Source organism: Xyrauchen texanus, chromosome 38 (assembly GCF_025860055.1).
Source record: "Xyrauchen texanus isolate HMW12.3.18 chromosome 38, RBS_HiC_50CHRs, whole genome shotgun sequence".
Lineage (NCBI taxonomy): Eukaryota > Metazoa > Chordata > Actinopteri > Cypriniformes > Catostomidae > Xyrauchen > Xyrauchen texanus.
In genome coordinates, this window is record NC_068313.1 from 5,221,508 (window position 1) to 5,248,352 (window position 26,845).

At 36.4% G+C, this 26,845-nt stretch overlaps 1 protein-coding gene across 8 annotated transcripts in view; it reads right to left on the reverse strand.

Annotated features, from left to right (window-relative positions):
• Window positions 1–1,504: 1,504 nt before the first annotated feature.
• The window catches only part of dock10 (dedicator of cytokinesis 10), a 301,844-nt gene continuing 276,503 nt past the window's right edge, over window positions 1,505–26,845 (reverse strand). For 7 of the 8 annotated variants that reach the window (XM_052109636.1, XM_052109639.1, XM_052109641.1 and 4 more), the window contains 17 exons: window positions 26,390–26,505; window positions 25,694–25,831; window positions 23,195–23,377; window positions 22,926–23,036; window positions 22,504–22,719; window positions 22,052–22,109; window positions 20,661–20,759; window positions 19,025–19,131; window positions 18,822–18,944; window positions 18,621–18,734; window positions 9,163–9,309; window positions 8,861–9,071; window positions 7,853–8,043; window positions 6,212–6,312; window positions 3,061–3,199; window positions 2,336–2,400; window positions 1,505–2,140 (listed from right to left, as the gene is read on the reverse strand). In XM_052109636.1, the coding sequence (XP_051965596.1) occupies window positions 2,338–2,400; window positions 3,061–3,199; window positions 6,212–6,312; window positions 7,853–8,043; window positions 8,861–9,071; window positions 9,163–9,309; window positions 18,621–18,734; window positions 18,822–18,944; window positions 19,025–19,131; window positions 20,661–20,759; window positions 22,052–22,109; window positions 22,504–22,719; window positions 22,926–23,036; window positions 23,195–23,377; window positions 25,694–25,831; window positions 26,390–26,505 (2,117 nt within the window). In that variant the 3' untranslated portion in view covers window positions 1,505–2,140; window positions 2,336–2,337. The remainder of the gene's footprint in view (window positions 2,141–2,335; window positions 2,401–3,060; window positions 3,200–6,211; window positions 6,313–7,852; window positions 8,044–8,860; window positions 9,072–9,162; window positions 9,310–18,620; window positions 18,735–18,821; window positions 18,945–19,024; window positions 19,132–20,660; window positions 20,760–22,051; window positions 22,110–22,503; window positions 22,720–22,925; window positions 23,037–23,194; window positions 23,378–25,693; window positions 25,832–26,389; window positions 26,506–26,845) is intronic. The other variant, XM_052109635.1, reaches the window with a different exon arrangement.

Genomic DNA, 26,845 nt, shown 5'->3' on the forward strand with positions numbered 1-26,845 from the left:
CCTATGTTGTTTTATGTAGCACCATGGTCCTGGAGGAACGTTGTCTCATTTCACTGTGTACTGTACATGGTTGAACGGCAATAAAAACCACTTGACTTGATATTTGACTCTCCAGTGCTGGAACAAGGTTAAAACAACGTGTGGAAGTAATCACTTTTCTTTGCATGATACGTTGACTGCATTAGTAGTAATTTAGTAATTAGATGAAATTTGGTGGATGATGACAGTGCTGTTTATAAAATAGACTGTACATTATAAATATGTTGACACAATTCAGTATGTGATTCCATCACAACTGTCATTTTGATTTATTGATGCGCTATTGTTTTATAATAATACAATGTTTATATTTTCTGTATAACCATGTTACACTAATGAACGGGTATTTTAGCATTATCTTGAACATTATCTAGCATTCATTTCATGTGTTAATGTAGTTTTTGTTTATGACAGTTACTGTGAAAGTAAGATCAAGTTAGCTAAAATTACACAGATCAATCCTTATGGCTCTATATTTCACATGCTTTGCAGTTATGTAAGCTTACCTGTCCATTAAGAAGATCACCATTTCAGGGTCTGTTTTGATCCCAAAACCTTAGCCAGATGGGATTCAGTAGATACATGTTTTTGTTTTGTTTACTCTGAGTTTGTGAAGGAGTCAGTGTTGTTTGTGCTGGGAGCCAGACGTTTGCTGGATTCCATCTCTTAAGATAACATTACCTAGTTTTGCAGTTTGTTGTCACTGTTGAATAGCGGCAGAGAAGCTATTACTGAGGCAAGGCTCTCTGGAGCGCGCATAAACGTCACATCCTTTGGATTTATCCCGGCAAAAGCTCCCTTCGCATGAAAATCAGTCTACAGGCTTTAATAGGCAACCTAGGAAGTCCTGGAGGGGCTCATTTTTTTAAGTTGCATTACAAGCCATTCACACATTGGCAAATAAAAAGGCGAATATTACATGAAAATTGTTACATATTGCACCTTTAATACATGACAGGAATGTCATTTGTCCCTTTTGGACATAGACATTTTAGTTCATGTTATACGGTTTTTGTAAAGGCCTTGTTCTTTTATTCATTTTAAAAAAAAAATTACAATCACATATCATTTTTTTTTATATACATACTATATAAAAGAAACATTTTAAATATTAATTATTTTTATTTACAATTTACAGCAAATAACAGTAACACATTGTCAATCATAAAAAAATGTTATAAAACAGCACATTTGTTTGAAAAATGACTTTCTGAATGTTACAACACTGAAACAGCTCTACATTCACTCAAGAAATAGAGATGTGTTCAACAAGACTATGTGGAATGCAAATAATGAAACATGACAACCACAATCCCATGCAAAGACAAAACACAGTAACTACACATTTTGTAAAAATGTCAAAAAGTTATGACCAAAATAGATCTCCGATACTATGATCTGCTCCGATAGAAAAAATTAAAATTCTTGTTACTTCACAAATTGTAGTTACTACAAAATACCCCCAAAAAAAAAAAAAAAAAACAAGAAAAATGCGGTGGAGTCATTTTTCTCAGTTTCAGTGTTGTTCAGTAGTTACTGCATTTTGCCTTTGTGGGACAGCATACTACTAAATTTCTAAAAGTCTTCATACAATATGTCAGTAAAACACTCATTAAGGGATGCAATAAAGTACAAATAAATACAATTATGCAATAAAGCCCCTAAAATATGTGTTACAAGAGATTTGCTTTGCTGAACAAGTTAATTATATGTTTTTTTTAAAAGAATATGGTATAGAAAAGAAGGCATATGTGAATTTGATGCTATTATGTTATTAAAATGGTATATGTCAGTTTATGTTGATGTGTATATGTTTGTGTGTGAGTGTGAGGTGCAAAGCAGGCAAGACACAGCCTTCATCCACAGGACTCCAACATTTCTCAAAAACACTTTTAGTAACTTGAATTTTATATTCCCTGTAATTTCAGCTACTCTCTCTATAGCCATAAAAACAGGAAGTCTGATAGCGGTGGCCAGTGGGAGTACTTGGCAGCCAGTTTAGATCAAAATGTCCATCTGTGTGTGAGCAGTTTCCAAATAATTTGCTGGCAGCTCAGAAGGCATTCTGTCTTTCAGTTCCAGGCAACCTTGTGTGCAAAATCTTTGGAGGCAGAAAAAACATAGAAACACATACAATTAACACACTACTACAATGTTGAAAAAGAGTGGGTAGGAATCTTTAAGCACCTCACAATTTGATTTGAATCTTATTTTCTGTGGATGTGCATGAGAATGATCAACTTTCAAGAGCCTCCCACATTTATAATTATTGTGTAAATGTCATTTGACCCCTTACCTTTAAATAATAGAGCTGATGATGCATAACATTGATTGGTTGCTTTCTGGATGCCATTTGAGGCTCTATTTTTCAAGACAGCACAAGGTGCAGGGTTATGGACAACAACCGTGTGCAACATCTCATCCAATTTTTGTGAGAGTGTAAATTTTAAGTGCAATTTCCATACCAGGGCAAAGAGCAAGTGAGTGTGCTTATGTTATATGTGGGTGTATATGCGCAACAAGGACACAGTTAATTCACCAAAGAACGTACATCCATATTTCTTTCCTTCTAATTTATTGCATATAGCCCATTTACACTACCTTCTTATGCTACTAATTTCTAATGAATGTTATTAATGTACATTTTTGTAATGTACATTTGTATATACTTTTAAATGATCATGATTATTAATAATTAATTTACAATTATTAATTTTTGTAAAGCAATCCAGATTTATTTCAGAAAGAATTGTGATGCAACTGTATGTCTTTTTTTCAGCCATACAAATACATTTATATCACACCAAATCAATTTAAAAGAAGTTTATTTTACAGTTCAACACAGGTAAATACTGTATAAACTATCTGATTTGTTTAGTCAGGGATTAAGTTTTTAAATACCTCTTTTTTGTTTTTATACCTTTTTTTGTATATACATTTTTGCATTGTGAAGCAATTTTGGGTTTGTGAAAGGCACAACAGAAATAAAAATTAATAGTTTAATTATTATAAAGTGCTGACCTGTTCATTCATGATGGCGGAGAGCTCAGTGAGCATGTCTCTATGGTGAGCTTTCATCTCTTCCTGATACTCCAGCTGATCTTCTTTTATGAGACGCTCGTTCACATTCAGAGCCTGACCACATGCTTCTGCAAACTGCCTGCAGGACAGCAAGGAGGAAATTACAGAAGCTGTCATTAATTGAAGCACTTCTCATGTTATTACCTCCTTAGGATGAATTGCTTTTGCTGTATTCCTCATTTGTAAGTCGCTTTGGTTAGAAGAGTATGCTAAATTAATACATTTAAATGTAGGTTACGCAGTCTTCAAACTGCTCAAAGCAGACAAAGCATTCAAAAGATTCCACCATTTGGAATTTTAATATAAAGTGATGTGAGGCAATATGGCTGATAAAATTGGTATTGTTGAAATCCTCAAGATCCAAGGAACCTGATTCAAAAGTTAGGAGCCAAAATATCTTTTTTTTTACATTTCTTGATCCAATGGTGGTGCTGTTATCAAACATTGCATGCTACCTCAAATCATGGTTCAAAATGAAGCACACCACGTATTGTTTTGATAGGACAAAGCATTGCAGAGATACAGCCTGACTTCCTATTTTAAATTGACATTGTTAACTTTGCGCTAGCGTAACTTTTCACCAGTTCTGGAAATCAGGCACAAGCCAGTACAGGCACAAGCTTGAAGGTCAGTTCAACACCACTGACTCTAGAAGTATGTGGCAGGGAATTAACACAATCACGGACTACAAACGGAATAAAGTCTCCGCCATGAACACTGCTGCAACTCTCCCGGACGAACTTAATACAGTTTATGCTCGTTTTGAGGACAATAACACCGCCCTCGCGGAGAGAGTATTCGCGGCTGACGCTACAGAGGTTGATTCACTCTCCGTCTCTGTTGTGGATGTAACCCGATCCTTCCGACGGGTGAACATCCGTAAAGCCGCGGGTCCAGACGGCATTCCGGGCCGCGTCATCAGAGCGTGCGCGAATCAACTGGCTGGTGTTTTTACGGACATTTTCAATCTGTCCCTCTCCCTGTCTGTAGTCCCCACATGCTTCAAAACATCAACCATTGTGCCTGTTCCGAAGCAAGCTATAATCACTTGCTTAAATGACTGGTGTCCTGTTGCTCTGACCCCCATCATCAGCAAATGCTTCTGGAGGTTAATCAGAGATTACATCTGCTCTGTTCTGCCCCCCTCTTTGGACCCATTGCAGTTTGCCTACCGCAACAACCGCTCCACCAATGATGCCATTGCATCTACAATACACACTGCTCTCTCCCATCTGGAAAAAAGGAACACATATGTGAGAATGCTGTTTGTAGACTACAGCTCAGCATTCAACACCATAGTGCCCTCCAAGCTTGATGAGAAACTCCGGGCTCTGGGCTTAAACAGCTCGCTGTGCAGCTGGATCCTGGATTTCCTGTCAGGCAGACGTCAGGTGGTTAGAATGGGCAGCAACACCTCCTCATCACTGACCCTCAACACTGGAGCCCGCAGGGCTGTGTTCTCAGCCCACTCCTGTATTCCCTGTACACACATGACTGTGTGGCAACACATAGCTCCAATGCCATCATTAAGTTTGCTGACGATACGACGGTGGTAGGTCTGATCACTGACAATGATGAAAGAGCCTACAGAGAGGAGGTGCACACTCTGACACGCTGGTGTCAAGAGCACAACCTCTCCCTCAATGTCAGTAAAACCAAGGAGCTTGTTGTGGACTTCAGGAAGAAAGATGGAGAACACAGCCCCATCACCATCAATGGAGCACCGGTGGAGAGAGTCAGCAGCTTCAAGTTCCTCGGTGTCCACATTACTGAGGAACTCACATGGTCCGTCCACACTGAGGCCGTTGTGAAGAAGGCTCACCAGCGCCTCTTCTTCCTGAGACGGCTGAGGAAGTTTGGAATGAACCACCACATCTTCACACGGTTCTACACCAGCACTTTAGAGAGCATCCTGACTGGCTGCATCACCGCCTGGTATGGCAATAGCACCGCCCACAACTGCAAAGCCCTGCAAAGGGTGGTGCGAACTGCCAGGAACATCATCGGAGGTGAGCTTCCCTCCCTCCAGGACACATATACCAGGCGATGTGTGAAAAAAGCTCGGAGGATCATCAGAGACTCCAGCCACCTGAGTCATGGTCTGTTCTCACTGCTACCATCAAGCAGGCGGTATCGCAGCATCAGGACCCGCACCAGCCGACTACATGATAGCTTTTTCCCCCAAGCAATCAGACTGTTGAACACTTGATCTATCAGGATCAATAATTAGCACTGCACTTTATTAATCTATAATCTCACACTGGACTGTCAACATATTCTCCTCAATATACTACTTCATATACATATATACACACACATATATATATATATATATATATATATATATATATATATAAAATATACTCCTTACTTGTATTGTATATTGCGTATTCTATATTGTTTGTATTGTCTATAATTATCGTGTTGTGTAAGTATGTGTACATTTGATATGTAAATTGTGTTGTGTAAGTATGTTGTTTATTGTAATTGGTATATGTCTCGTCACTGTCATGACTGCTATGTTGCTCGGAACTGCACACAAGAATTTCACCTACTGTTGCACTTGTGCACATGGTAGTGTGACAATAAAGTGATTTGATTTGATTTGAAATCAAGATTGTTTAATGTATCTTCTGCGGCTTGATATGAAGATCATCTGGTTAGTTTTTTAGTGCAAACCAGATGAAGTTTGCAGTAGTAGTAGCGAAAAGACAATAAACGTCACAATCCAAGATAGCGGCCATTGTAAGGGGTCCTTTACAATCATCATGAGGAGTTTAAAAGTTATGCACAAAAGTAACTTTAATTTTTAAACTAATGGTGGCACTATAGAATTTGTATTGCTTGGACCTAACTAGAGTTCGTTACCGACGTGAATACAATTGCAGCTGTTCACCACTGTAACTAGGTAACAACTCAATAAGACATCAGCTTCATGGTGTAATTAAAGTATTCCACTCTTTGGATTTACCACCAAACATTTACATGCATAGAAAGGCACTTGTGTTTGTCTGTCGCAGATACACTCTATGTGCAATGATGTGATGAATGTTAGCATTTATCTGTCATGAGCCAAATTCTAACAACTTACCTGAAAATTTCTTTCAGGAGTTTCACTTGGTTGTCAGGGTATTTCTTGGCATTTTTCTCCTCAAGGAAGGCTCTGGCATAGGCCATGGGCCCTGCATTAACCTGAACATTTTTAAGAAATACATTTCATAGTCTTAGTTAAGATGTAAGAGCACAACTGCTAATGCTATTGCTAATGCTACTGAGTTAAACAAGAAACCCTGCCTAAAATACCATTGCAGTGCAGCTGAGTATGTGTTTTTGAGAAATACTGTAATTGACAACTGTTATCAACTTTTTCTAAGTAAAAATCCTGTTATTGTATAATTCCGCTTGCAGAATTGCCATTGTTAGTGTATTTCTACAGTAGCATTGGTAACTAAACTTAAAAGCAGCGGTTGATTTGAAAAACAATAAAACAAAGACAAAACAAATTAAGAGGGATGGTGGGATCAAATGTTTCTATGTGTGGGGGAATCATGCGAAGATTGCCGGCGGCATTGCAAATGGTATTGCTTTCACTTAATGCATGTTACTGGCATGTAATTCTTATGTAGGGTGCAAAGGGGCTAAAGGCTCCACTAATTTTATTTTCTCCCAAAACACTAAATTGCAACATAGTTTGTCACTGTACACTGGAAGAATTTCCTGATCCATTAGATCTTTGTGTGTGGTGTCTATAGGTTGATTTTTAGCACATTTGGTCTAATTTGTATTATTAATTTTTTAAATGTTGCAAATTTATGTAGCTAATGAAAATCCCTGAAATTAGCACATTTCTTTTGAAAGGTCATAAAATCTACACATTTTTAATAACTGCCCAATAAGATAGTAAGGATAGTATTTGAGGTTAAACAAAATCACTTTAAACCCCCTTGGGGCCTTTTGGGGAAAAAGGCTCCCTCGCCACCTTTTTTTTTTATAAACTGAATTTTGATCTAAACAGCCTTTCATTATTATTTATTTTCATACAAATTATGTTGCTCCATCAATTTTCAATAAAAAAAAAAAAATGTCATAAAATTTCATTAAGGGGTGCCTTTAGCCCAGTTGTACCCTACTTCTGTTTGTGTGATTTACACCAGAAGACGGACACATCTCACACGTGCTATTGATTATGTTATTAACACCTAGCTGTTAATTACTTAACTATGCGTTCCGTGTACAGAACAGGATTAAAAAATATAAAGTGACTTGACAATAGCTACAGTGTGTATGTGGCATTTATTTCCACTTTGGAGCTTGAAAGTTTTGGATGCCATTAACTTGCATTGTATGGACAAAAAAATCATACATCCTTCAAAATATCTTTGTTTGTGTTCCTCAAAGTAAGAATGTCATTGGGATGGCATGAAGGTGAATAAATGATGAGAGCTCTATCATTTTTGTGTGAACTATCCCTTTAATGTGCCAAATTGCTTAATAATTGCTTGGCAACCGCAAGCAGCCTATAGTTATGATATTGAACTAGATTACTTAGCAGAAACTGCTTACTCTGAACATTATATATAATACATTGAACTGTTTATTGTTAATTAGTGTCTTTAATTAAATAGCTATTGCCTCTCTTTTTAAAAGCTGATTGTTACAGTAATTTTACCAGTAATTCATTGTACTACACAGCCTCTCGTGGCCTATTGCATTAATATGTGTGCATTTTCACCTTCACACTGACGCTGCCTTGTAGTTTGAGTTGCAGGCGGATCATGTCCACCTCCTCCATGTTACACAGCTGATTGAGTTCAGATACTTTCCGGCTCATTTCATCTATGGCCACCTCGATAGGATTCATCTCTGTGCTCTGTTGTTCCACCACCTCGATACGCTTCTTCAGAAATGGGAAACTAGAGCTCGCTGCAAATGACAGAGAGACACTCAGGGAGGTGTGGCTATGCGTTTATAAAATATGTTCTATAAAAGTGCAGGAAGTATTTGTTGGATCACTTAAGCAAGTAATTTAAGGACGCATGATACATTGGCGATTTCTTTGTTGTCATGTCAACAATTTAGATGTAATATTAGATTAGTGATTTTATAACACCAAAACCATGTTAACATGTCAAATGTTCACATATTGTAGCTATAATTTTGAAATAATATTTATTTTAGTGTTTATGGACTGGCCCCATTCAATTCCATTGTAAGAGCCTATCTGTAGCCATATTTGTTTTATTTTTTATAAATGAGTGGTGAGTCGAAATTATTATTATTTATTTATTTTTGGGGGAAATCAACGTAGTCACAAAAGCTGTTAATTGAGTTTAACTTGAAAAATTAAGTAAAAAGTCAACATGACATTAACCCATTTTACTTCTATGTACTGACATATTTCAGTCTAAAATAGCTATTCAACAACAAAAAATAAACAAAAATAGTGTGGAACTTGATTTTATCCACATAGAAATTGACTATTATAAGAAATGGGCATTACAGCCAGTTGTAATGTAGCCAGTTGGTTGGAGGGTAAGAGTTAAAAAATAACAGGTCTGGCTGATGTCAGCTGAAAAGGAAAGTTATTATATATTGATGAAACATTTCGAAGAATTTTATTTCTCTTGATAAATTTTTTTTTTTAAGAATAATATGCACTTATGAATTTTACACTCTAAGACAAGGAACATGCAAGAATAGCAATTTCATTTTTATGTCACTTTGGCTTAAAGCATCTCACTGGTCAGGATGGTTCTTCTCTTGCATTGCTCCTCCACGTCTCCATGTTTCTTTCCAGACAGAGTGAAAGGTGTCTCAAAGACAAAGCGCTTGATGTTGTGATGCCGCTCAAAGTCAGTCTTCTTCTCCAGCTGTTCCTTCTCATCAAAATAAGCCACTACATAAGTCACCTGGATGTAGGCAAATTTGGGGTCTAGGTCTTTAGGGTTCACCTGTGAAAAATAATTTTAAACCAGATTGCAAAATATATAGGGCAGGATAGGTAGTGGTCTTCATAGGTAGTCAGGAGCATGCAGGACACACCTTATTGGAGTCTTGGATCATCTTGACGTTATCAGCTCCAAACTTGTCAGAGTAGAGTTTAAGGAGCCGATGAGAGATCTCAGACAGTCCCGTGAGCTTTGGCTCCTTATAGATAAACTCCTTACTCTCCTCTTCCTCAAAGAACCCCTGTCAAACACAATTTTGCACATGAGCTTTGGCCCGGATTCCCAATGATGCATCTGAGAACACTGTCACCAGGTGGCAGAAAAGAGTATAAAACAGAGTATATAACTGCAACAACAGTTCCTGTATTATGCACAGGGTTGAGAGGGTTACTTTTGAATTTAATTCCACTACAGATTACATGCTGTAAAATGTCATTTGTAAGGTATTACGTTAGATTACTCAAGGTCAGTAACACATTTTAAATACTTTGGATTACTTCTTCAGCACAGGTTGATTTTTCACTTGTTTTTACTATAAAAACTCAGTACAGTAAGACAAAATAGAAATTATGATCTAACGTGAATTCTCTGATGAATACGTGAATATGATCGTGTCTTGTAACATGTGCATGTAAAATGGCTAGAAATAGCATTTTAGCTTAGCATAAAGCTGACAATTTACACAAGGTTTATTTCTATTTCTTGTGCTCCAAACTTACTTCAAACTTACTTCTCTGTCTGGTTGTATGAATGTAACACATCATAAGTGTTTCACCGCTGTACAAATGCACTTTGGATCGCATCATTTATATGTATAAATGAATAATATATACAATGAATAATGTATAAATTACTCTTCAGTAATGAAAATAATTTTTGAATATTACTGTATTCTAATTAGAATTATTTAAATTGAAACTGTAGTGGAATACACTACAATACGTAATCCCATTACCTGTATTCCATTGTATCCCCAACCCTGATTATGCATAATCAAACTCTGACAGAAAATAAACAGATTTCTAGGTCACATCAAGTGTTTCCTTTAAAAACAGCATTGATAAATATTTTAAACTTGATCATCATAAAACATAAATAAATACATTAATAGGGTGCTCACATTTACATTCAAATGGTAATTCATCTAAACAGAATGGATCCTAAACCCCAAAGTAAAGCAATAAACTGCTTAAAAGCATAAATCACTCAAAAGGAATATTGTCATAATTCAGAGAGATTTATACACGCATATATATGTGTGTGTGTGTGTGTGTGTGTGTGTGTGTTTGTGTGTGTGTGTTTTAATTAGAAGTCATTTTATAGGTTTTTCTTTTCAGCCTGTTTTTTTTTTTTGTGTCATCCCTCTACCTAACGAAAGCCAATTCCATAAAGGATTAGTTAACCCAAAAAAAAAGAAAATTCAGTCATTGCTTATTCACCCCTGTGTTGTGATAACACAAAGGGAGAAATTGTGAAAAACTTTTGTGCTCACTGAAGTCAATGGCAGTTTATGGTGACCAACTCTTCAAGTTTAAAAGAATGCAAATGTAATTCAGAAGTCTAATAAATTATTCCATGAGACCATGATTGTTATGAAAGCATACAATGAGCTTTGGTGTGAAACAAACTGAAATCGAATGGATTATATAGTGAAATTGTTGGCCGACCATTACTCTTTTCTCCGAGTTCATGAGACTGCACGAGAGCAAGTTCAAGCAGCCCCCACTTTGAACATGCCGCGTTCAAACGAAAACTAATTTTATTTATCTAAAGACAGGTCCACCACAGTGATAGAACCAACAGAACACAATACAACTGCACACAAAACAGAGAACCAAACATACTAACAAACTAAACGGAGTATAGGTGCATTTTTATGCTCAGCTATATTTGTTTGAAACAGAGTACTCAAAACATATACAAAACATGTTTTCCCTTCTCATTTCCAGAGGGGGCTGTGTGAATTGTTTCTTTCATGCAGTCTCACCATCAACGCTCAGAGGAGAGTAACAGTCGGTCAACAATTTCACTAAATAATACATTAGATTTCGGTTTGTTTCTCACCAAAGCTCATCGTATGCTTTCGTAACAAATCATGAGTCTCATGGTGTAACATTCAAGGTTGTTACCCCTACTACCAACCACAAGAGGGAACCCTCTCCTGAATACTAACTCTGTACCATTTCAATTTTGGTGACTTCCTGTTTGAACTATATAAATATCATGCTGTTTCCATTTGACTTTGTGAATTATTGCCAGTTTACCCTACCTTACCAAGCATTTTTCCATTGCCATTGGTGATTGTTTTCATGTTATAACCATTGCCTCTTTTCCTGGATTTACTGCATTTTGGATACTCCTTTTTTGTTTGCCTTGTTGGACTGTATTTTTGGTTTATTGGATCATACCGCCTGCTTAACGACTACCTCTATTTGCCTGCCGATTTGGATTGTTTGCTTGTGTTCTTAATAAACTTCCTGCACATGTATCCTACCACTGTCTCCATGGCCTGTTCATTACACATGGAATAACTGATCGGACTTCTGAATTATACTTTTGCATACTTTTGAAGCTTGAAGAGGTGGTCACCATAAACTGCCATTGTGTGACATCACTGAGCACAACATTTTTCCCAATTTCTCCCTTTGGGTAAAGAAAAATAAAATCATACAGGGTTAAAACAACACAGGGGTGAGTAAGCAATGACTGAATTTTCATTTTGGGGCAAACTATCCCTTTATGATATCACTCTCCAGGTTGTGACATAAACTTTGGTGGAAACCAACAGCTCAATTATCATATAGTATTAGCAACGAATTATTAATTTTGTGATGTTATTTATTGTAAAAACAATATTTTATTGTATTGGCTTGGTTTGATTCACTCCAAAGCATACTATGCTATTAGAAAAAATAACAGAAATCAGTATGATATTATGTACATTTCAAAAGAAAGTAGTTTGATAATAGTTTTGGAAAGAAAAAAAAAAATTCAGTGACAGCCTAATTTAAAGGGTTCATGACAGGAGGACATTTGAGAGGTCATTGTACTACAGAAACATAGAGTAAGTCTCAGAACTGAAAACGTCTTTCTCAATAGAAAAAGTGCATTTATTTAGTTTGGAATTTGTGGAAATTTTGACATCCCAATGACCAAATACATATGCAAATGACTGCTTCTTCAGCAAGACATCAATGCCTATTTTTCGTCTTTGCACCACTGGCCCCGCCAACTGTCATACTGGTGAAGAGTAGAGAGGGCCTGTCATGGGAGATTAATCTACACTTTTAAGGGGACTTACAAGGGACACCTTCATGTGCCTATCTGGATTTAAATGTTTTTCTACATAAACATGCATTAGATGAACGGCTTTGACCATTATCATGCATATCACCCTGCTTTAAAAAGACACAATATCAAGTTAGAACAGCTGCACTGTTTTTTTGCTGTTTTGAAGGTGTTCTGGACCGTTTTTGCACCCATCTGTGCTATTTTTAATAGTTGGTGTTTTGTAAACAAGCACTAGATGGACGTCTTTTATCTATTCAATGCATTTCCGGCAATGTGTGGCACGTTTTAAGAGTGGTACAAGGGCAACTTTTAAAACGCAACTCATTCTGCTGCTGCCACTGACTGGGAGAAACACATGCTGTTCTGTGTGTAAACAAACAAGGAAGATGTGAGATCTGTGAAGACCAGTGTCTCTGCATTGGCCTGCTGAAGCACCCAGCGTCACTGTGGATTGTATTACTGTACATTTGCGTATTCAGAACATTTCAGCATGGGTTGTATGTTTTTGCCTGCTTGTGAACCAGTCAATAGTTGATTTAGGTTTTGCAAATGTACTGTTATTGAATGAGCATTATTAAAGATGGGGCAGTTAAAAACTCTATTAGACCAAACACAAAACCATAAGTAAGGAGTTTAATTCACAAATATTTTAAATGTCATGACTGTTTTATATTTAAGGTGGCGCTGTGCTTAATGTATTCAGATGCAATGTACTGGGTCTACGTTATGTGTAAACACTGACATTTTGTTAAATAATGTTGTGGAGCTTCTTGTTCATTTTCTTATGATTGAGTTTCAAATATGGCTGTATTGGAGGGGCTGCACAATGTTAGCTAATCACCACAGTGAAGTTCAATTACATTGAAGTCTTAAAGGGCCAGAGAGTTTATAAGTTTATGCCCTTATTTGCACATCACCATCGGTGGCAGTCCACCACCGCAGTTAGGTGGCTGTAATGGTGATCCTAGCCACTCTATTCCACACTGAGAAACCTGGTTAATAACTTTAACCAGAGACAGTTTAGCGATAATAGTGATGGACCACTTATACGTATACAAAATGATTGAGAAATAGGAATGTGTATAATGGTGGGTTTTGGCTAAGGCGGGACTTCCTTTTCAATCACAAACTTGAAAATTTGCTGACCAAAGCCTCAAAAATATATATATATTTTTTGCATTATCTGAACTAAAGAATAAAAAATACTGATACTTATTTCCATTCTATATTTCTACCTTGCATCTTGTTAATGTACTTGATCAGAGCAAATGTCTGAAAGTCTGGTATACCCATTTTATAAAATTTAAGGTTACAGAGTCTAAAAGAAATTTCCTAGCTACTTTTCTGTGTGTGAGTATGAATATTGTAACCAGTTAAATGGGCACAGAAATAAATACAATACACATATGTGTTGCTTATGCATGTGGTTTGAAACAAACCTTAAAGTCAACACACCTGTGAATGCAACACTCTGCATGTGTTCGACAAAGCACAATGAGTTGATGAAGGTTAACATCACATTTAGATACAGCTTCATTTACGTGAAAAAATTCACCTCACTCAGTACTGTAAATGTTGTGCTAATGCTATCACACTGACCTGTAATACATCTACTTAAATAAACACTCAGGATTAGATGTCAGGAATTGCAGAGGAGAATGATTATGTCCTGGAGAAGTACGGTACATATCATATGAAACAATGTATGAAAGTTCACACATATTATAAGCGCTTGAGGAGAGATTAAGAAAGTTAAACAATTAAAAAGGGAAGAGCAAAGATGAGAAAACTTACCACTGCCTGATAAACACAACATACAAGAGAGAAAAGCACAGTAAGGGTTTTAAAAAACCCCAGATATAATCAATGTATTAGAAAAGTAAAATCCAGAATCAAGAGCAAATGCTCTTGTATTTGTTCCTTGAATGATCCTCAAATACTTGGATTAATAAAACTTGACTAGTTGAGTGAACTCTTATAGTTTGTCAAGAAGGAATGGCTCATTTATGTTCCCTCAGTTGTGCTGTTCCAATCCCCTTTTGCTCATTATGATATGACACAGTAAACTAACAGGGTTTGTAATGGTACCATGAATTGGTGCTCTGCTTTATTAAAAAATTACCGCGAGTGAAAGTGTTCCAAAATCCTTACAAGACCACTATTAATAAAGCATAAAACACATACAGTACATTATAGTCAAAATGCACTGTAAAAATGTTTGCCTAAATAATTCTCCACATCTATTTCACATCCAAATGATCTGGTTAAAGAACTAATTGAATACCTGAATGAAAGTCATTTAAGGGTCAGATCATGTAGGAATATCTCTAAAGGAATGTCCAATACAAGTTAATCATTGATGACAACATTTGTGGCATAATGTTGACTCCTCCCACAATTTTTTTTATTTATTTTTTAAAACAGTGAAATTTGTGTTTACATTAAGGCATGTTAAATCAGGGAATAGAAACAGTTCAAGGAACGAAAACTGAAAATGAACAATTATTATTATTATTATTATTTTTGCAGAACGTAACTAAAAACGGGAACAAAGTCCCTTTCAATTGTTCCAAAGTGAAGAAATTGACTTTATTATTAATGTTATTATTTTGTTTTGATAACTTTTTTCATGAAACCAAAGATTCAAGGAAACATATTAGAGGTAAAAATGTTATTTCTCAGTTGTTTCCAAGTCTTCACAACCCTCTACGGACAAGTTGGAGAAAGAATCGCCATTGACTGGTGCATTTTAGTTTTACTCGCCAGATATTTTGACGACATGTAAGCGTAATGCAACTGAAAACTGAAAAAGATTTTAAGCAAACCAAGAAAGGGGCATCTAAAAATATTAAAAGTATTTATATACAGTATAGTTAAGCCTTTTTAAAAAGTAAAATATTTCCATTCTATCAATATATATATGATGTCATGAAATTGCATTTTTAATAATGATACAAGCTTTACCTTGTTACCTAATGTTACAGTTTACCAAATTCAAATTTAATTCAAATTTTTTGCAAAAAATTCACAAGGTTGTAATCTAATAATAAAATTAGAATTCCACATACTGTATACCATAATTTAATAATTTTATTGTAAAAATAATAATTACCATTACAGTAGGTTTTTGAAACCCCCCCCATAAGAGCTGCAAAAGTATATTTTTCAAATTCGTACATATTTAAAGTGTTTGTTGAAGTTAAAATATTTCATAATGTATGATTGTCCCTATAAATATTTCATATACACATTTATTGTACTTACTAATTCACTAAATTTTGTTTCATGTTTGTTTAAATGCACTTGTACTATTTTTATTGAGTTTACATTGTAGAGTATGAACGGAGAATCATGAACTCATTAATTCTAAATACAGGGCACACATTGTGTGCTAGGGGTCCTAAAGAAAACCCCCACACTGTTTCTCCCCATCTAAATCACCGGGAGCCTAGCGAGTCTGGAGTAGAATGCGCTATTGACGTTTTTACGACCCAGAGAGACACTCCAGAGACCCTCGTGACTTCGCCTTCTGAACCCGTACCATGTGAGAAAGGAATGTTCAGAGAAGTGCTGACCCTCACTTCATTCTCTTACTGAGAAAGAGAAATGAACCCTGTTAATCCTATATATATATTCTATATATCCATGTGATAAATATTGACATGTATCTAATGTGCCATCTCACATTTTCCCTTAAATGTGCTTGATCTATGTTTTCTTGCAAACTAATGGGTTAATGTTTCAGACTTTGCATACTATGGTTAACCGAAATCATATGTGTGGCATATTTGGTCTCTATAACTTGGTATTTTGAAGATCGAAATGACTGTGTACATGATATGTCGATAACAACAACATATTAGTATTACAAGTATATTTCCTAGTTTTCTTTCTTGCACATGCAATGAGAAATGTGAGAACAAAGAGCAATAAACCAAATTCCCGCCTGGAACCCAAACCCTTCTCATTGGTCGAGCCAATGAGAGGTGGGACATGTTTTCTAAGGGTATAAAACTACTGCGCCCACTTCCTTCTCTCTCTTATCTCTTCACTCTCTTAGCCTCTCTTGCTTCCTGTCCTCTTGCTTTCTGGTCCTCTGAGCCTTGTGCTCTCTTACTCTCTTGGTCCTTCCTGAGAAGTCCTCATGAAGATGATGCTGAACTAGAAGGCCCCAAGGACTCCCAAGCGTGCGCCAGGCTACGGCCTTGTCTCTGACTCCCACTGGTTCTCTCTCTCATCAAGACAACATCATCAAAGATCAACTCAAGCCATCAACAAATTGCATCAGGACAGTTTAATTCAAATGGGACATGCAAGTATCAAACTTAGTCTCATTATTTGATACATTAAGTATCCTTAACCCCTTTCTAAAAGGGCGTGTCAGAACTAATATGATGGTTTGCTCAGGCTGTTGATCTGCTGAACTTCAAACAATGCTATAACTTCTTGCCTTCCTGTATTCTGCTTCAGCCCTCTCTCCTTGGTAAACTGTATGAATGTATGTATATGTATGTTAGAGTAGTTTAAATGTTTAGTCTAGTTAATAAAGTCTTGTTCATGTCACATGTAAAGTTGTCTGTGTCTCAAGCTCATATCTGAAGTCACTAATCATAGATTTTGACTACTTGCTCTTAATACTTAGTAAGAAAGACATTTCCCTTGCCCCGAAATGTACATTTCTATTAATTAATTAATTAATAACCAATATTGAGTGTTCACGGGATGAACCGAGTATTTGGTTGTAATGTTAATGTAGCTACATCAAGTTAACCCGATTAACTGATCCAAATATTCATAATTGATTATAACAAGTTATGATTGATTATTAATATTTCATAGAGCTGATTCGCTACATAATGGTGGAAGAATGCGAGCTGATTCGCTACAACATTGACACATATAACAAGCACTAAAATGGTACTGTCTCTTTAAGAGAACTGGCAGCAGTTCTGAGCAAGTGTTTAAGGTTGAAAGAGCGCAGTGAGAGAGAAGTTACATGGTGGTTTTTCCCTTAACCTTGCAGTGTATGATTAGATACACTATGTGTTTTTGTTTTTTTTTACTTTTTGATCACCAACTGACTATAAATAACAGAAAGGATATTAAAAGAGACATGAAATGAAAATGGAGAGTGTGGATCTCGTCTTTAGACACAAAATAAGCATAATGAGCCAGAAGGAAACTTGTTCTTGTAAAATGTGTATTGACTTACATGTACAAATATTTATTGTACAAGTTCTCGAATTCAAATCTACAAGCTCTCAAGTTTTGCAGCACTTTTACTTTCTAACAGACGTCCAACAGAAGCTTTACTGGTCTGTAACCTGTTGACATTGTTAAATGCAATGTAAATGTATGGCATATTGTGGCTCAGCTAAAGCGATGGTGACAGCACACTCATGACAATTCCAGACCCACTGCAGCCAAATAAGGAAAATTTCCTTCAGAGTGCACGCTCATGAGACACAACACGCAGTAAAAGGCGGGGCTGAATCTAACATCTTAATCGCCAGCTTTTTATTCAGTAAAAGTATACCTGTGTTTAATTTCTTCACCTCTACATAACTCAATCACTGGCGAGTGAAATCTGAACATTTATTAGCCAGTGGCTAATAACAGACATATTTTAGTTGCATAGCACAAAATTGGGTTGCATATGTGAGTAATTTACTCGCAATGTAGAGGGCTGCTTGACTTATTGCTAGATATGACACATTGATACAGATATGTTCAGTTTCATATGGCTAATTTTAAAGATCCAAGAGAAATGAATGTGTGCAACCTTCTGTTTTACCCCAATGTTGCTTTATAAAAACAGCGTAATGTTGATTCAGGACTTTATTAGCTCCAGAAGAGCATGTCCTGTGTAAACACTCTTTGTGGGTACTTATTTTTGGAGATATTTAGGAAGTACTTAACATTAAGGATACATTTATTGAAAATATATTATAGGCTACTATATACTTTGCTTGTTTTGATTTCTATGCTGATCAATTGTTCTTATTTTGGTAAGGCACGTCAATTTTGAGCTTGTTTTTTCCAGACCAGGTGAAGCGGCTGAACAGTGGACCAGGCAAAAATATTGTCACAAGATTTAAATATTATACAGTAAGGTTATACAGTTAGAATAAGATTTTCTGTGTTAATCAACATTATGTCACAAATGTTGTCACTCTAGCTCAACTTGTGTTGAACATGGAATGTTCCTTTTTTTTAAACAATGTATGTTCAATGTAGGTTTTGACTGCATGTGTTTCTCACCTGTCCATAGAAAGCCACACGATAGTATCGACCAAATAGACGTTTCTCAGAGTTCACGACCTCCGTCACCTTCAGGTATGAGCGGTGAATGTCATAATACAGTTCGGATAAACGCTAGATTACACACAAACACAAACATGGATGTCAAACAGATGTTCCCTTGTGTTTTTGAGTAGTCCAACAACAAACAGTTTTAAGTACCTTGAAATCTCGTCTCTTCTCAAAGACTGCTATGACAGGTTTGTTGATGTCTGCAATGAGCTCGTATCTCTCAGACTTCCACAAATAATCCACACACATCTCCAACTGTTCCACCAGTGTGTCCTGCACACAGCAGAGAGATTATCCAGTGTGTTTGAGAGAGTGTGTGTTGTTACTCTGAAGTTAATACAGTGATACTGTACCTCAGTGTAAGGAGTGTCTTGAGTACCAGTGTCTTCTTTCATCGCTCCCTCTTCTTTAACATTAGGAGAGATGTTCATGAAGGCAGCCCATCCCATACTGAATGATGCTGTAGGTTTATACATGAACACAAGACATATTTCATTAGTAGAATATTAAATCCCATCCATGTATCCATCCGTCCATGAATCTATCATCCATCCATCCATCCATCCATATTGATTCACATAAATATCTTTCCATCCATAACACTATAACTCCTTTCATTCCAACTAATCTGTGTACCAATAATAGTTCATGAACACTGTATATAATTATACATAATTATCATCAGATGGCACAAGACATTTTTGTCTTCATGCATTCTTTACTTAAATCATGAAAACATCAAGTGTGCTGGAAACAGGAAGTGCTAAATAACATGGACACTTTTACTTTCAGTTCTCACATGCATTGTTCACCACACAATTTTTTGCATACAAGGTGACAAATAACTTGCAAGATAAAAAACTTCAAGAAGACCTCTCTGCGAAAATATAACAACCCTAAACAGAAATCTACTGTGTCTTTAACAATACACATATACACCGAATGTATACGTCGGTACCTTTATAAAAGCATTTGGACATATAAAATGCATGAATGTCACTGAATTAGATAACAAAGTATCAAACCAAGTGGCAAGTCTTTTCAAGAAAGTAAGCAAAAGAAAAAAGAAAACAAAAAAGATTAAATTAAGTATGTTCAACAACATATACATGAAATAAAATCAAACAGTCAAACGCACACACGCAAGCTGTTTTCCTCATGGGGACTGACAAATTGTCCCCACAACGTCAACAATTTCGAGTCACACTCTCTCACACACACACACACACACACACACACACAAATATGTATAAATGTATATATGTGTATGTGTGTGTGTGTATGTGTATACTGTACAAAATGAATACACAATACTCTGCTAATATTCTGTTAGGACACATGCTTGAATTTAAGAGGAGCTGATTTCATGCAGCCACTAAATATAACCTATGACTAGTTGGTTAAAAGTAATTGTCCAAAAGACGGAAATAGAAGTCCAAAAAAGTGAAGTTAGTTCTGAGAAAACGTCTCATCATTAGTGTGCAGATGCATATTGGTTTGATACTTTGATATCTTTGTAAGTAATTAAAAAACTTCTAAGTGTTCAAATACTTTTTGGGGGCCACTCATGTCCCCAGATAACTTACTTAAAGAATAATTTCCCCTATTGAGAACAGCAAGTTCTGAATTATGTTTCATTGTATGTTAGCATATTTCATAATTTAGTAAATAAACATGACTAGTACTTCACATAACAAGTTCTTCAATCTAAACATCTTAAGGGTTTGTCCTTGCCATATTTGCTCACTGGGGTTTTATAAGGTACAATGTTCTGTATATCTGCTTTGAAACAGTGCATTGAGGAAAGTGATATACAAGTAAAATTGACTTAACATGTCCTCACTACATAGGTAAATTAACTACTCCAAGATTCACAGAAGGAGCACTATATTGATCAGTGTTTTAGTTCAAACAGAATAAGACACAGGCTCCTTATAATGGAAAAAAATACAGCAGGTCAGGATAGGTGGTAGGTGGAGGAAGACTCACTTTCTCCATCTCGGGGAGTTAGTAAGGGGCTACAGTTAATTACACAGGCTTCGTCTTTGCTCACACTTGAGATCCGACCCTTCTCAGGCTTCCAGTAACCTGTGATTGCAGAGTGGCATCAGGTTTAACACAGGTTTACATTCAAACTAGGGCTGGGCGGTGTGACCAGGGTTTAACATTCCCACTTTTCATGATTTTTAGACAATATTTTTCAGAACTTTTCAGCACTAATCTTCAAAACGTAAACGCACACCAGACCTTTTTATCAGTCTGCCTGTAAACATAAGTTGTGTTTATAAAATACTGGTTTAACACAACGAGTGTTTTAGCAAGCAATTTGGATCTCCCCAAGCAGAGATATATTCTGATGTTGTTTTTCAGTTGTGTCTGTGAAATAGTTTGTACTTATTAATATTCATTTTAATACTTATTTTCTGCATTATACTCTCTACACATTTCCCCCCACTTGTTGCAGAGATAACTGCGGCATTATTTAAAGCTGAAGTACATAACTTCTTCCAATTTAAAATACTTTCTCCTATCCCAGCTTAAAAGACAACTATTATTTAGCCATTCATAGGTTAATTTTCTCAAGAACTGTAAGCACTTATGTGACGCTTTGAGAATTGCTCTTGCCTGAATTGCTTTTTTGATCAACGACAGACCCAGGCATATTCAGAAAACTGTTTTGAAAGCAAAGTTTATTTTTGCAATTCTGTTTGGTGGTGTTAGTGGCACAGAAGTTACATACTTCAGCTTTAAATAAATGTTTTCCATGTTGGTCTATTATCATGGAATAAATTATCTCAGATAACCTCACAAAGGTGTGATACATGTATAATTGTCAGTCAGACCTCTCTTCCTTTCTCAGTGGCCAGTTTGCCATAGTCATAGGTATGGTTATCATAATCCAAAATAATTATATTGTGATAAAATATATACTGCTACCATGATAGAAAATTACTCATATCACAATATAAGTTTTGGTCATACCGCCCACCTATATTTCAGACTTAGAAGGACATACAGGACTACAGTCAAGCACCTTATGTAAACACATGCTCAAAACTACATGCACATGCAAAAGCTAGACAATCAGCTACTGCCAGATCTAAGAGAACACAGCTAATGACAAGGCCTCAACAACACGCAGTATAAACACAAAAGCTGATAGTGGCAGCAGCATTTTCCCTTTGAACACTGCCCAGAAATCAAACACACACACGCATGCATGCATGCACGCACACAAAAAACTGAGCAGCACTGGTCAAACAGCATGCCAAGGAAAGCTCAACAAGAACATTACTCAAGCTTTGTTTGCAGAAATCTAAAGCATTTTGAAATGAGCAGACATTGCTTAAATTGCTTGATGTCCACGAGGTGGCGCTCACCTCTCCTCTTCAATGACTCTGCTATAAGGGCTGAGATGTGGCTATAGCACATGGCGGCCTGAAACAGACAATGTAGACAATTTTCAAATACATTTTCAATTAACATTCAGAAAGAACCCAAAGTCTGTTTTTAAATCTAAAGCACTAGTTCATTTCAGTATATCAAATTGAGACACACTGAAGTTATCACAAAATATTTTAGAAGCCGTTTACATCTGTATGTAGCGCTGAACACTTGCGATCGGATCACCCGAAACGCATCATAATACCAGATGTAAACGGGGTCTGTATGTTCTAGCATTAGCAAGTTTTAGTACCTGCAGCAGCAGCATAACAGGTCTAGTCCACCAAGACCAAATCCTATCAATATGTCATACCTACATTAACATGCTAAATCATTCTGAAAGTTTGCATGACTGAACTTGGATTATTTTAAATGATCACATTTTTACCTCAGATAAGTCTCCATTCCTAACATGGATCTTGGCCATGCTCTCCAGCCAGGTGCGTCTAAGCTCAGGTGTGCTGGCGTAGGAGTTGGCGAGGCTGTACTGCAGGTCCACCAACATCTCTGGGTCTTTTTCATGTTCTTTCATTTGAGATGTGGCCATAAGCACGGTGCGGATCTTCTTGGTCAGGTCCTTCACCTCAGCGGGGAAAGTTGTGTTCTGCAATTCATTACAGCATGTGGGTAATTTTTGGAATGATGCAGTGCTGGGTAAATGGAGGTATGGTCATGTATTTGTTTTTATCTTCTATGACTGAAAATCTTCACCTCCACCATAGCTTTCAAATCTGGTTTGCATGCAATCAAATATGGCACCTCAAGATGTATCTGGTGTTTACCAAAGTCTAATTTACTTGGCAAACTCACTTTAAGTGGTGCATCTCCATTGGCAAAATTGTTGATAATGGCAAGAGATTGCTGGAAGCGTGAGCCACCGATACCTGCGTCTGCGATCAGCTGACTTACAGCTTTAATAACCTGGATGAGAGGAAAGGAAAGAATCTAAATTCATTTCTGTGTCTGTTTCTTACATTACAATCCAGAACTAGCCAGCAATCTATTGAGTACAAGCAGTACATATTCACATATTTGCATATGTCTCACTTATACACACACCAAACATCAAAACCACTAACCTGCAGGTGTGAGCGGACGATGGACTTGCCCTTTGTGAATTCAAAGTTCCACCTCATGAGGAAGTAGAGCAGCGCAGCAGCTTCAGTCTGTGTGGAGCTTGAGCGATGATTACAACACTTCAGAATCTCACAACACAGACTGCCACACATATCTGCTTTACCCTGGAAAAATGCAGACGGGAACTACAGAGGAAGAAAAAGTGATAAAGACCAATTTCAGCTATCTGCAGATTATTACATTTGCAAACATGGAGCGCTGACTATTGATTGATAGATTTCCCATTTCAATTAGATTCCAATACATAAACTCTTGATTCAATTCCGATTTTGTTTTGATTCAGATACATTTGGGTATATTTCAGTTCTACTGTCAATTTTTTCTCCCAGCAAGTGCTGTTAATTAAACAGGGGACCATCTAACTTCAATTACATTACGTAAGTACATTACGAAAACATTAATCTTACACATTTGACATTAATTTATCAGATAGGCTACACTATTATATATATATATATATATATATATATATATATATATATATAATAGTGTAGCCTATCTGATAAATTAATGTCAAATGTAATCACAGCAGTGCTGATTTAGGGCCTTATAGCACGATTGTGAGTGTGATATTGCTTATATACAAAAGTTCAATGAACAATTACATTTAAAAAAATAAGGAAAAACTGATCACGGTCATAAAAACGCATTTGTGCATGGAACTACTTTATTACGCAGCGGATCAGAATCTGCAGTTACTGGTTCAAATCAAATGATGCGTCCAAGGTTAGTGATTAAAAAATTTCACTTCAGGAATAGTATGGCTTGTGCAATTTGCAAAAATTTCATGATCAGTAATCAAACAAGCAAAGTAGTGACATTAACTAGGTTAATTAGGTTTTCTTTCTTTAAATCACTTTCACTAGATTCTCAATTTTCTGTTCTTGGCTAATAGAAGTGGAACCCGACATGGTCTTATGCTGTTGTAGTAAACGTTAAAAAATTGGCCACATTCACTTCCATTTGTGAGTGCCTTACTGTAACACAGATTTGTGCTTTTTTTAAAGTCAAAATACATTTTTGGGTAATCAATATTATGCCACAAATGCTGTCGATTGAACTTAACTTGTATTGGACCTGGAATATTACGTTAACAAGTGCCAAAATGGCACTGTCACTTTAAGAGAGCAACGAGCATCTCACAGACTCGTGCAGATGTAATGGTTTATTAACAAGAGAGAAGTCTCTCTTTTTTTAGCGAATCAATGCAATTTGTGATTAAAAATAATATAAATTTTTACTTTATTATCTGACTGTAAAAACTCATCTTTGATGGACACGTTACATGAAAGAAATGCTCTGTTCAACAATAAAAGGTGATTCTGCACAGAAACTGATTGTGTGGAACAGTGCACGCTAATTATTTGCGCAATAAATGTCCCAGGCCTTATGAACACAGTAGTGCATTTACTATAAAGCACTTTGCGTGCTCACTGACTTTCATCTGAACCCATTTCAAAAGTGAAACCGCTTGAGATGTGTCCAATATATTTTATACCTGTATGTACAGTGTCGAATAATTTATTGGAAATGTACACTTTAGATTCTCTTGTCAATAAAGTTTTATATGAATTTAATCTGCCTGTTTGATCCTATTATTAACAAAAGTCCACTGGACAACGGCAGAAGATTTTGATTTAAAGTCAATCCAGACCAATGGAGAAGGGGAGAGCTGAGCTTTTAGCGAGAGTGTGCATTGTATAAATCATAACAATTGTGTGTACAAATAAAAGACTTACGTTGGATTGTTACTCTGCATTCCTCCTATCCTGGGTTTCAGCACCAGTGTGCCAAGGTTCTTTGTTTCTTTCTAGGAGCCAGGTAACAACCCAACGTGAGTCTTTTATTTGCACACACACATTTAATGCTATATAGCGGAATGCTCTCCAATGCACACTCTCGATGGAAGCTCAGCTCTCCCCTCCTCCGGCAGTCTAGATCGACCTTTAAATCCCCCTTCGCTCTCACTGCAAACACAGCTGTTAGAGATGATTCCCACAGGTGCCAACCCTTATCGCATTCACTCTCTCAGCCTCGCTCTCCACAGACGCCATTCGGACACACCCCCATCACCACAGCATTCATGGGGAACTACCCTACCTTGTAATGTATCTATAGTGGCTTGACTATTTATCATATGTGTGGCATTGTGACCAATAGAAATGTTGGCAGAGCAAGTAAAAATCTGAGCTACTGGCCCTGGGCCAGCAGAAAAAAAGTTTAATTGTCTTGTTGTTGAGCTCTGCAAACTGTGATTTTGTTTCTGATATACGTTTTAGTGCCTCAGTGTGAGGAATATTCCAATATATATTGCCACATGTAGTTTTGGCACAAGCAATTTTTACTCGTTTGGCGAGTGTTGATTTTAGGCCATGGTTCATTAATTTATGAAGAATATTCTGAGGTGTGTGAGACAGAAAGAGAGAGAGTGTGTGTTACACCTTCTGGATGAAGAGGCGCAGAGCTGTGAACACGTGTCTGAGGGTGCTGGTGGACTGATTGTTCTGGAAAAACAGCATGTATGTGTCAAACACTTTCTTCATCAGAGAGTTTTGCCCTTCATCATGCTGCAACTGTTTCTGTAGGAGAAGAAAGATAACAGGAGTCAGCCATTAAAAAAATGCCCCAAAAAAGCAAGCACAAAGTATATTTCATAGATAATATGATTAACTACATCTGCGGTTACTCTGCTAAGACAGCCTTGTGAACCTGAGGGAACTTACTTCATACATCCGCAACGAATCATCTTAGAACCATTTGCTAATTGCTAATTAGTAATTGCAAAAATGGTCAGAAAAGCTTTAGCATCATTTGTTTGCAGATGACAATTGCTTTGACATTTTGTATCTAACACAATGACAAATGCACAGGTACATTGCTGAAATACTGTATATTGTTGCACAGGTGCAACCTTTCAAATGCAATTTTAAGTGTGTTCAAATATTACATTAAATCTTAATTAAATATTGAATACAATTTTAGACATACAATGATTTGGAACGCACTAATCTTAGCATTAGATACTATATAGTTCTGATGGTATGTGAATTAGAATGCAGCCACTGATTAATTTTCCTTAATTCTCTTTACAAGTCGCTACTATACCATGCAGTCCCAAACTCTGCTCATGTCCTGACCTTGTGATGTTGAACAAACAGACCCAGAACATCCAACACAGTGAGGGCAACTTCAGTAGAGAGATTTGCCTCAATGTCTGTAGGGCTCACGTTTTCTCCCTCAGGAACATTTCCATCTAACAAACACCAAAACAAAGAAACATTACAGTTATATTACAGTTCACTATAATAGGATGAATCTCATGAAATCTGTCAAGAGCATTTACAGGTCATATTTCACCCCAAAAACAAACACATGCAAATCGGAATGCTTATTTGTTTTGAAAATATTACAATGCAAAAAAAATTATAATGAAATAATAATTGTTCTAAAATTATGAGTAATTTCCTTCATACATAATGTAATTCAGGGTAAAAATTAAAACTGGATATTTTCGTAAAATTCACCCATTGATCAATGTCACCTAAAGTACCTAAAGTAAAACCTAATTATTAACAAAATAACAAAATATGACC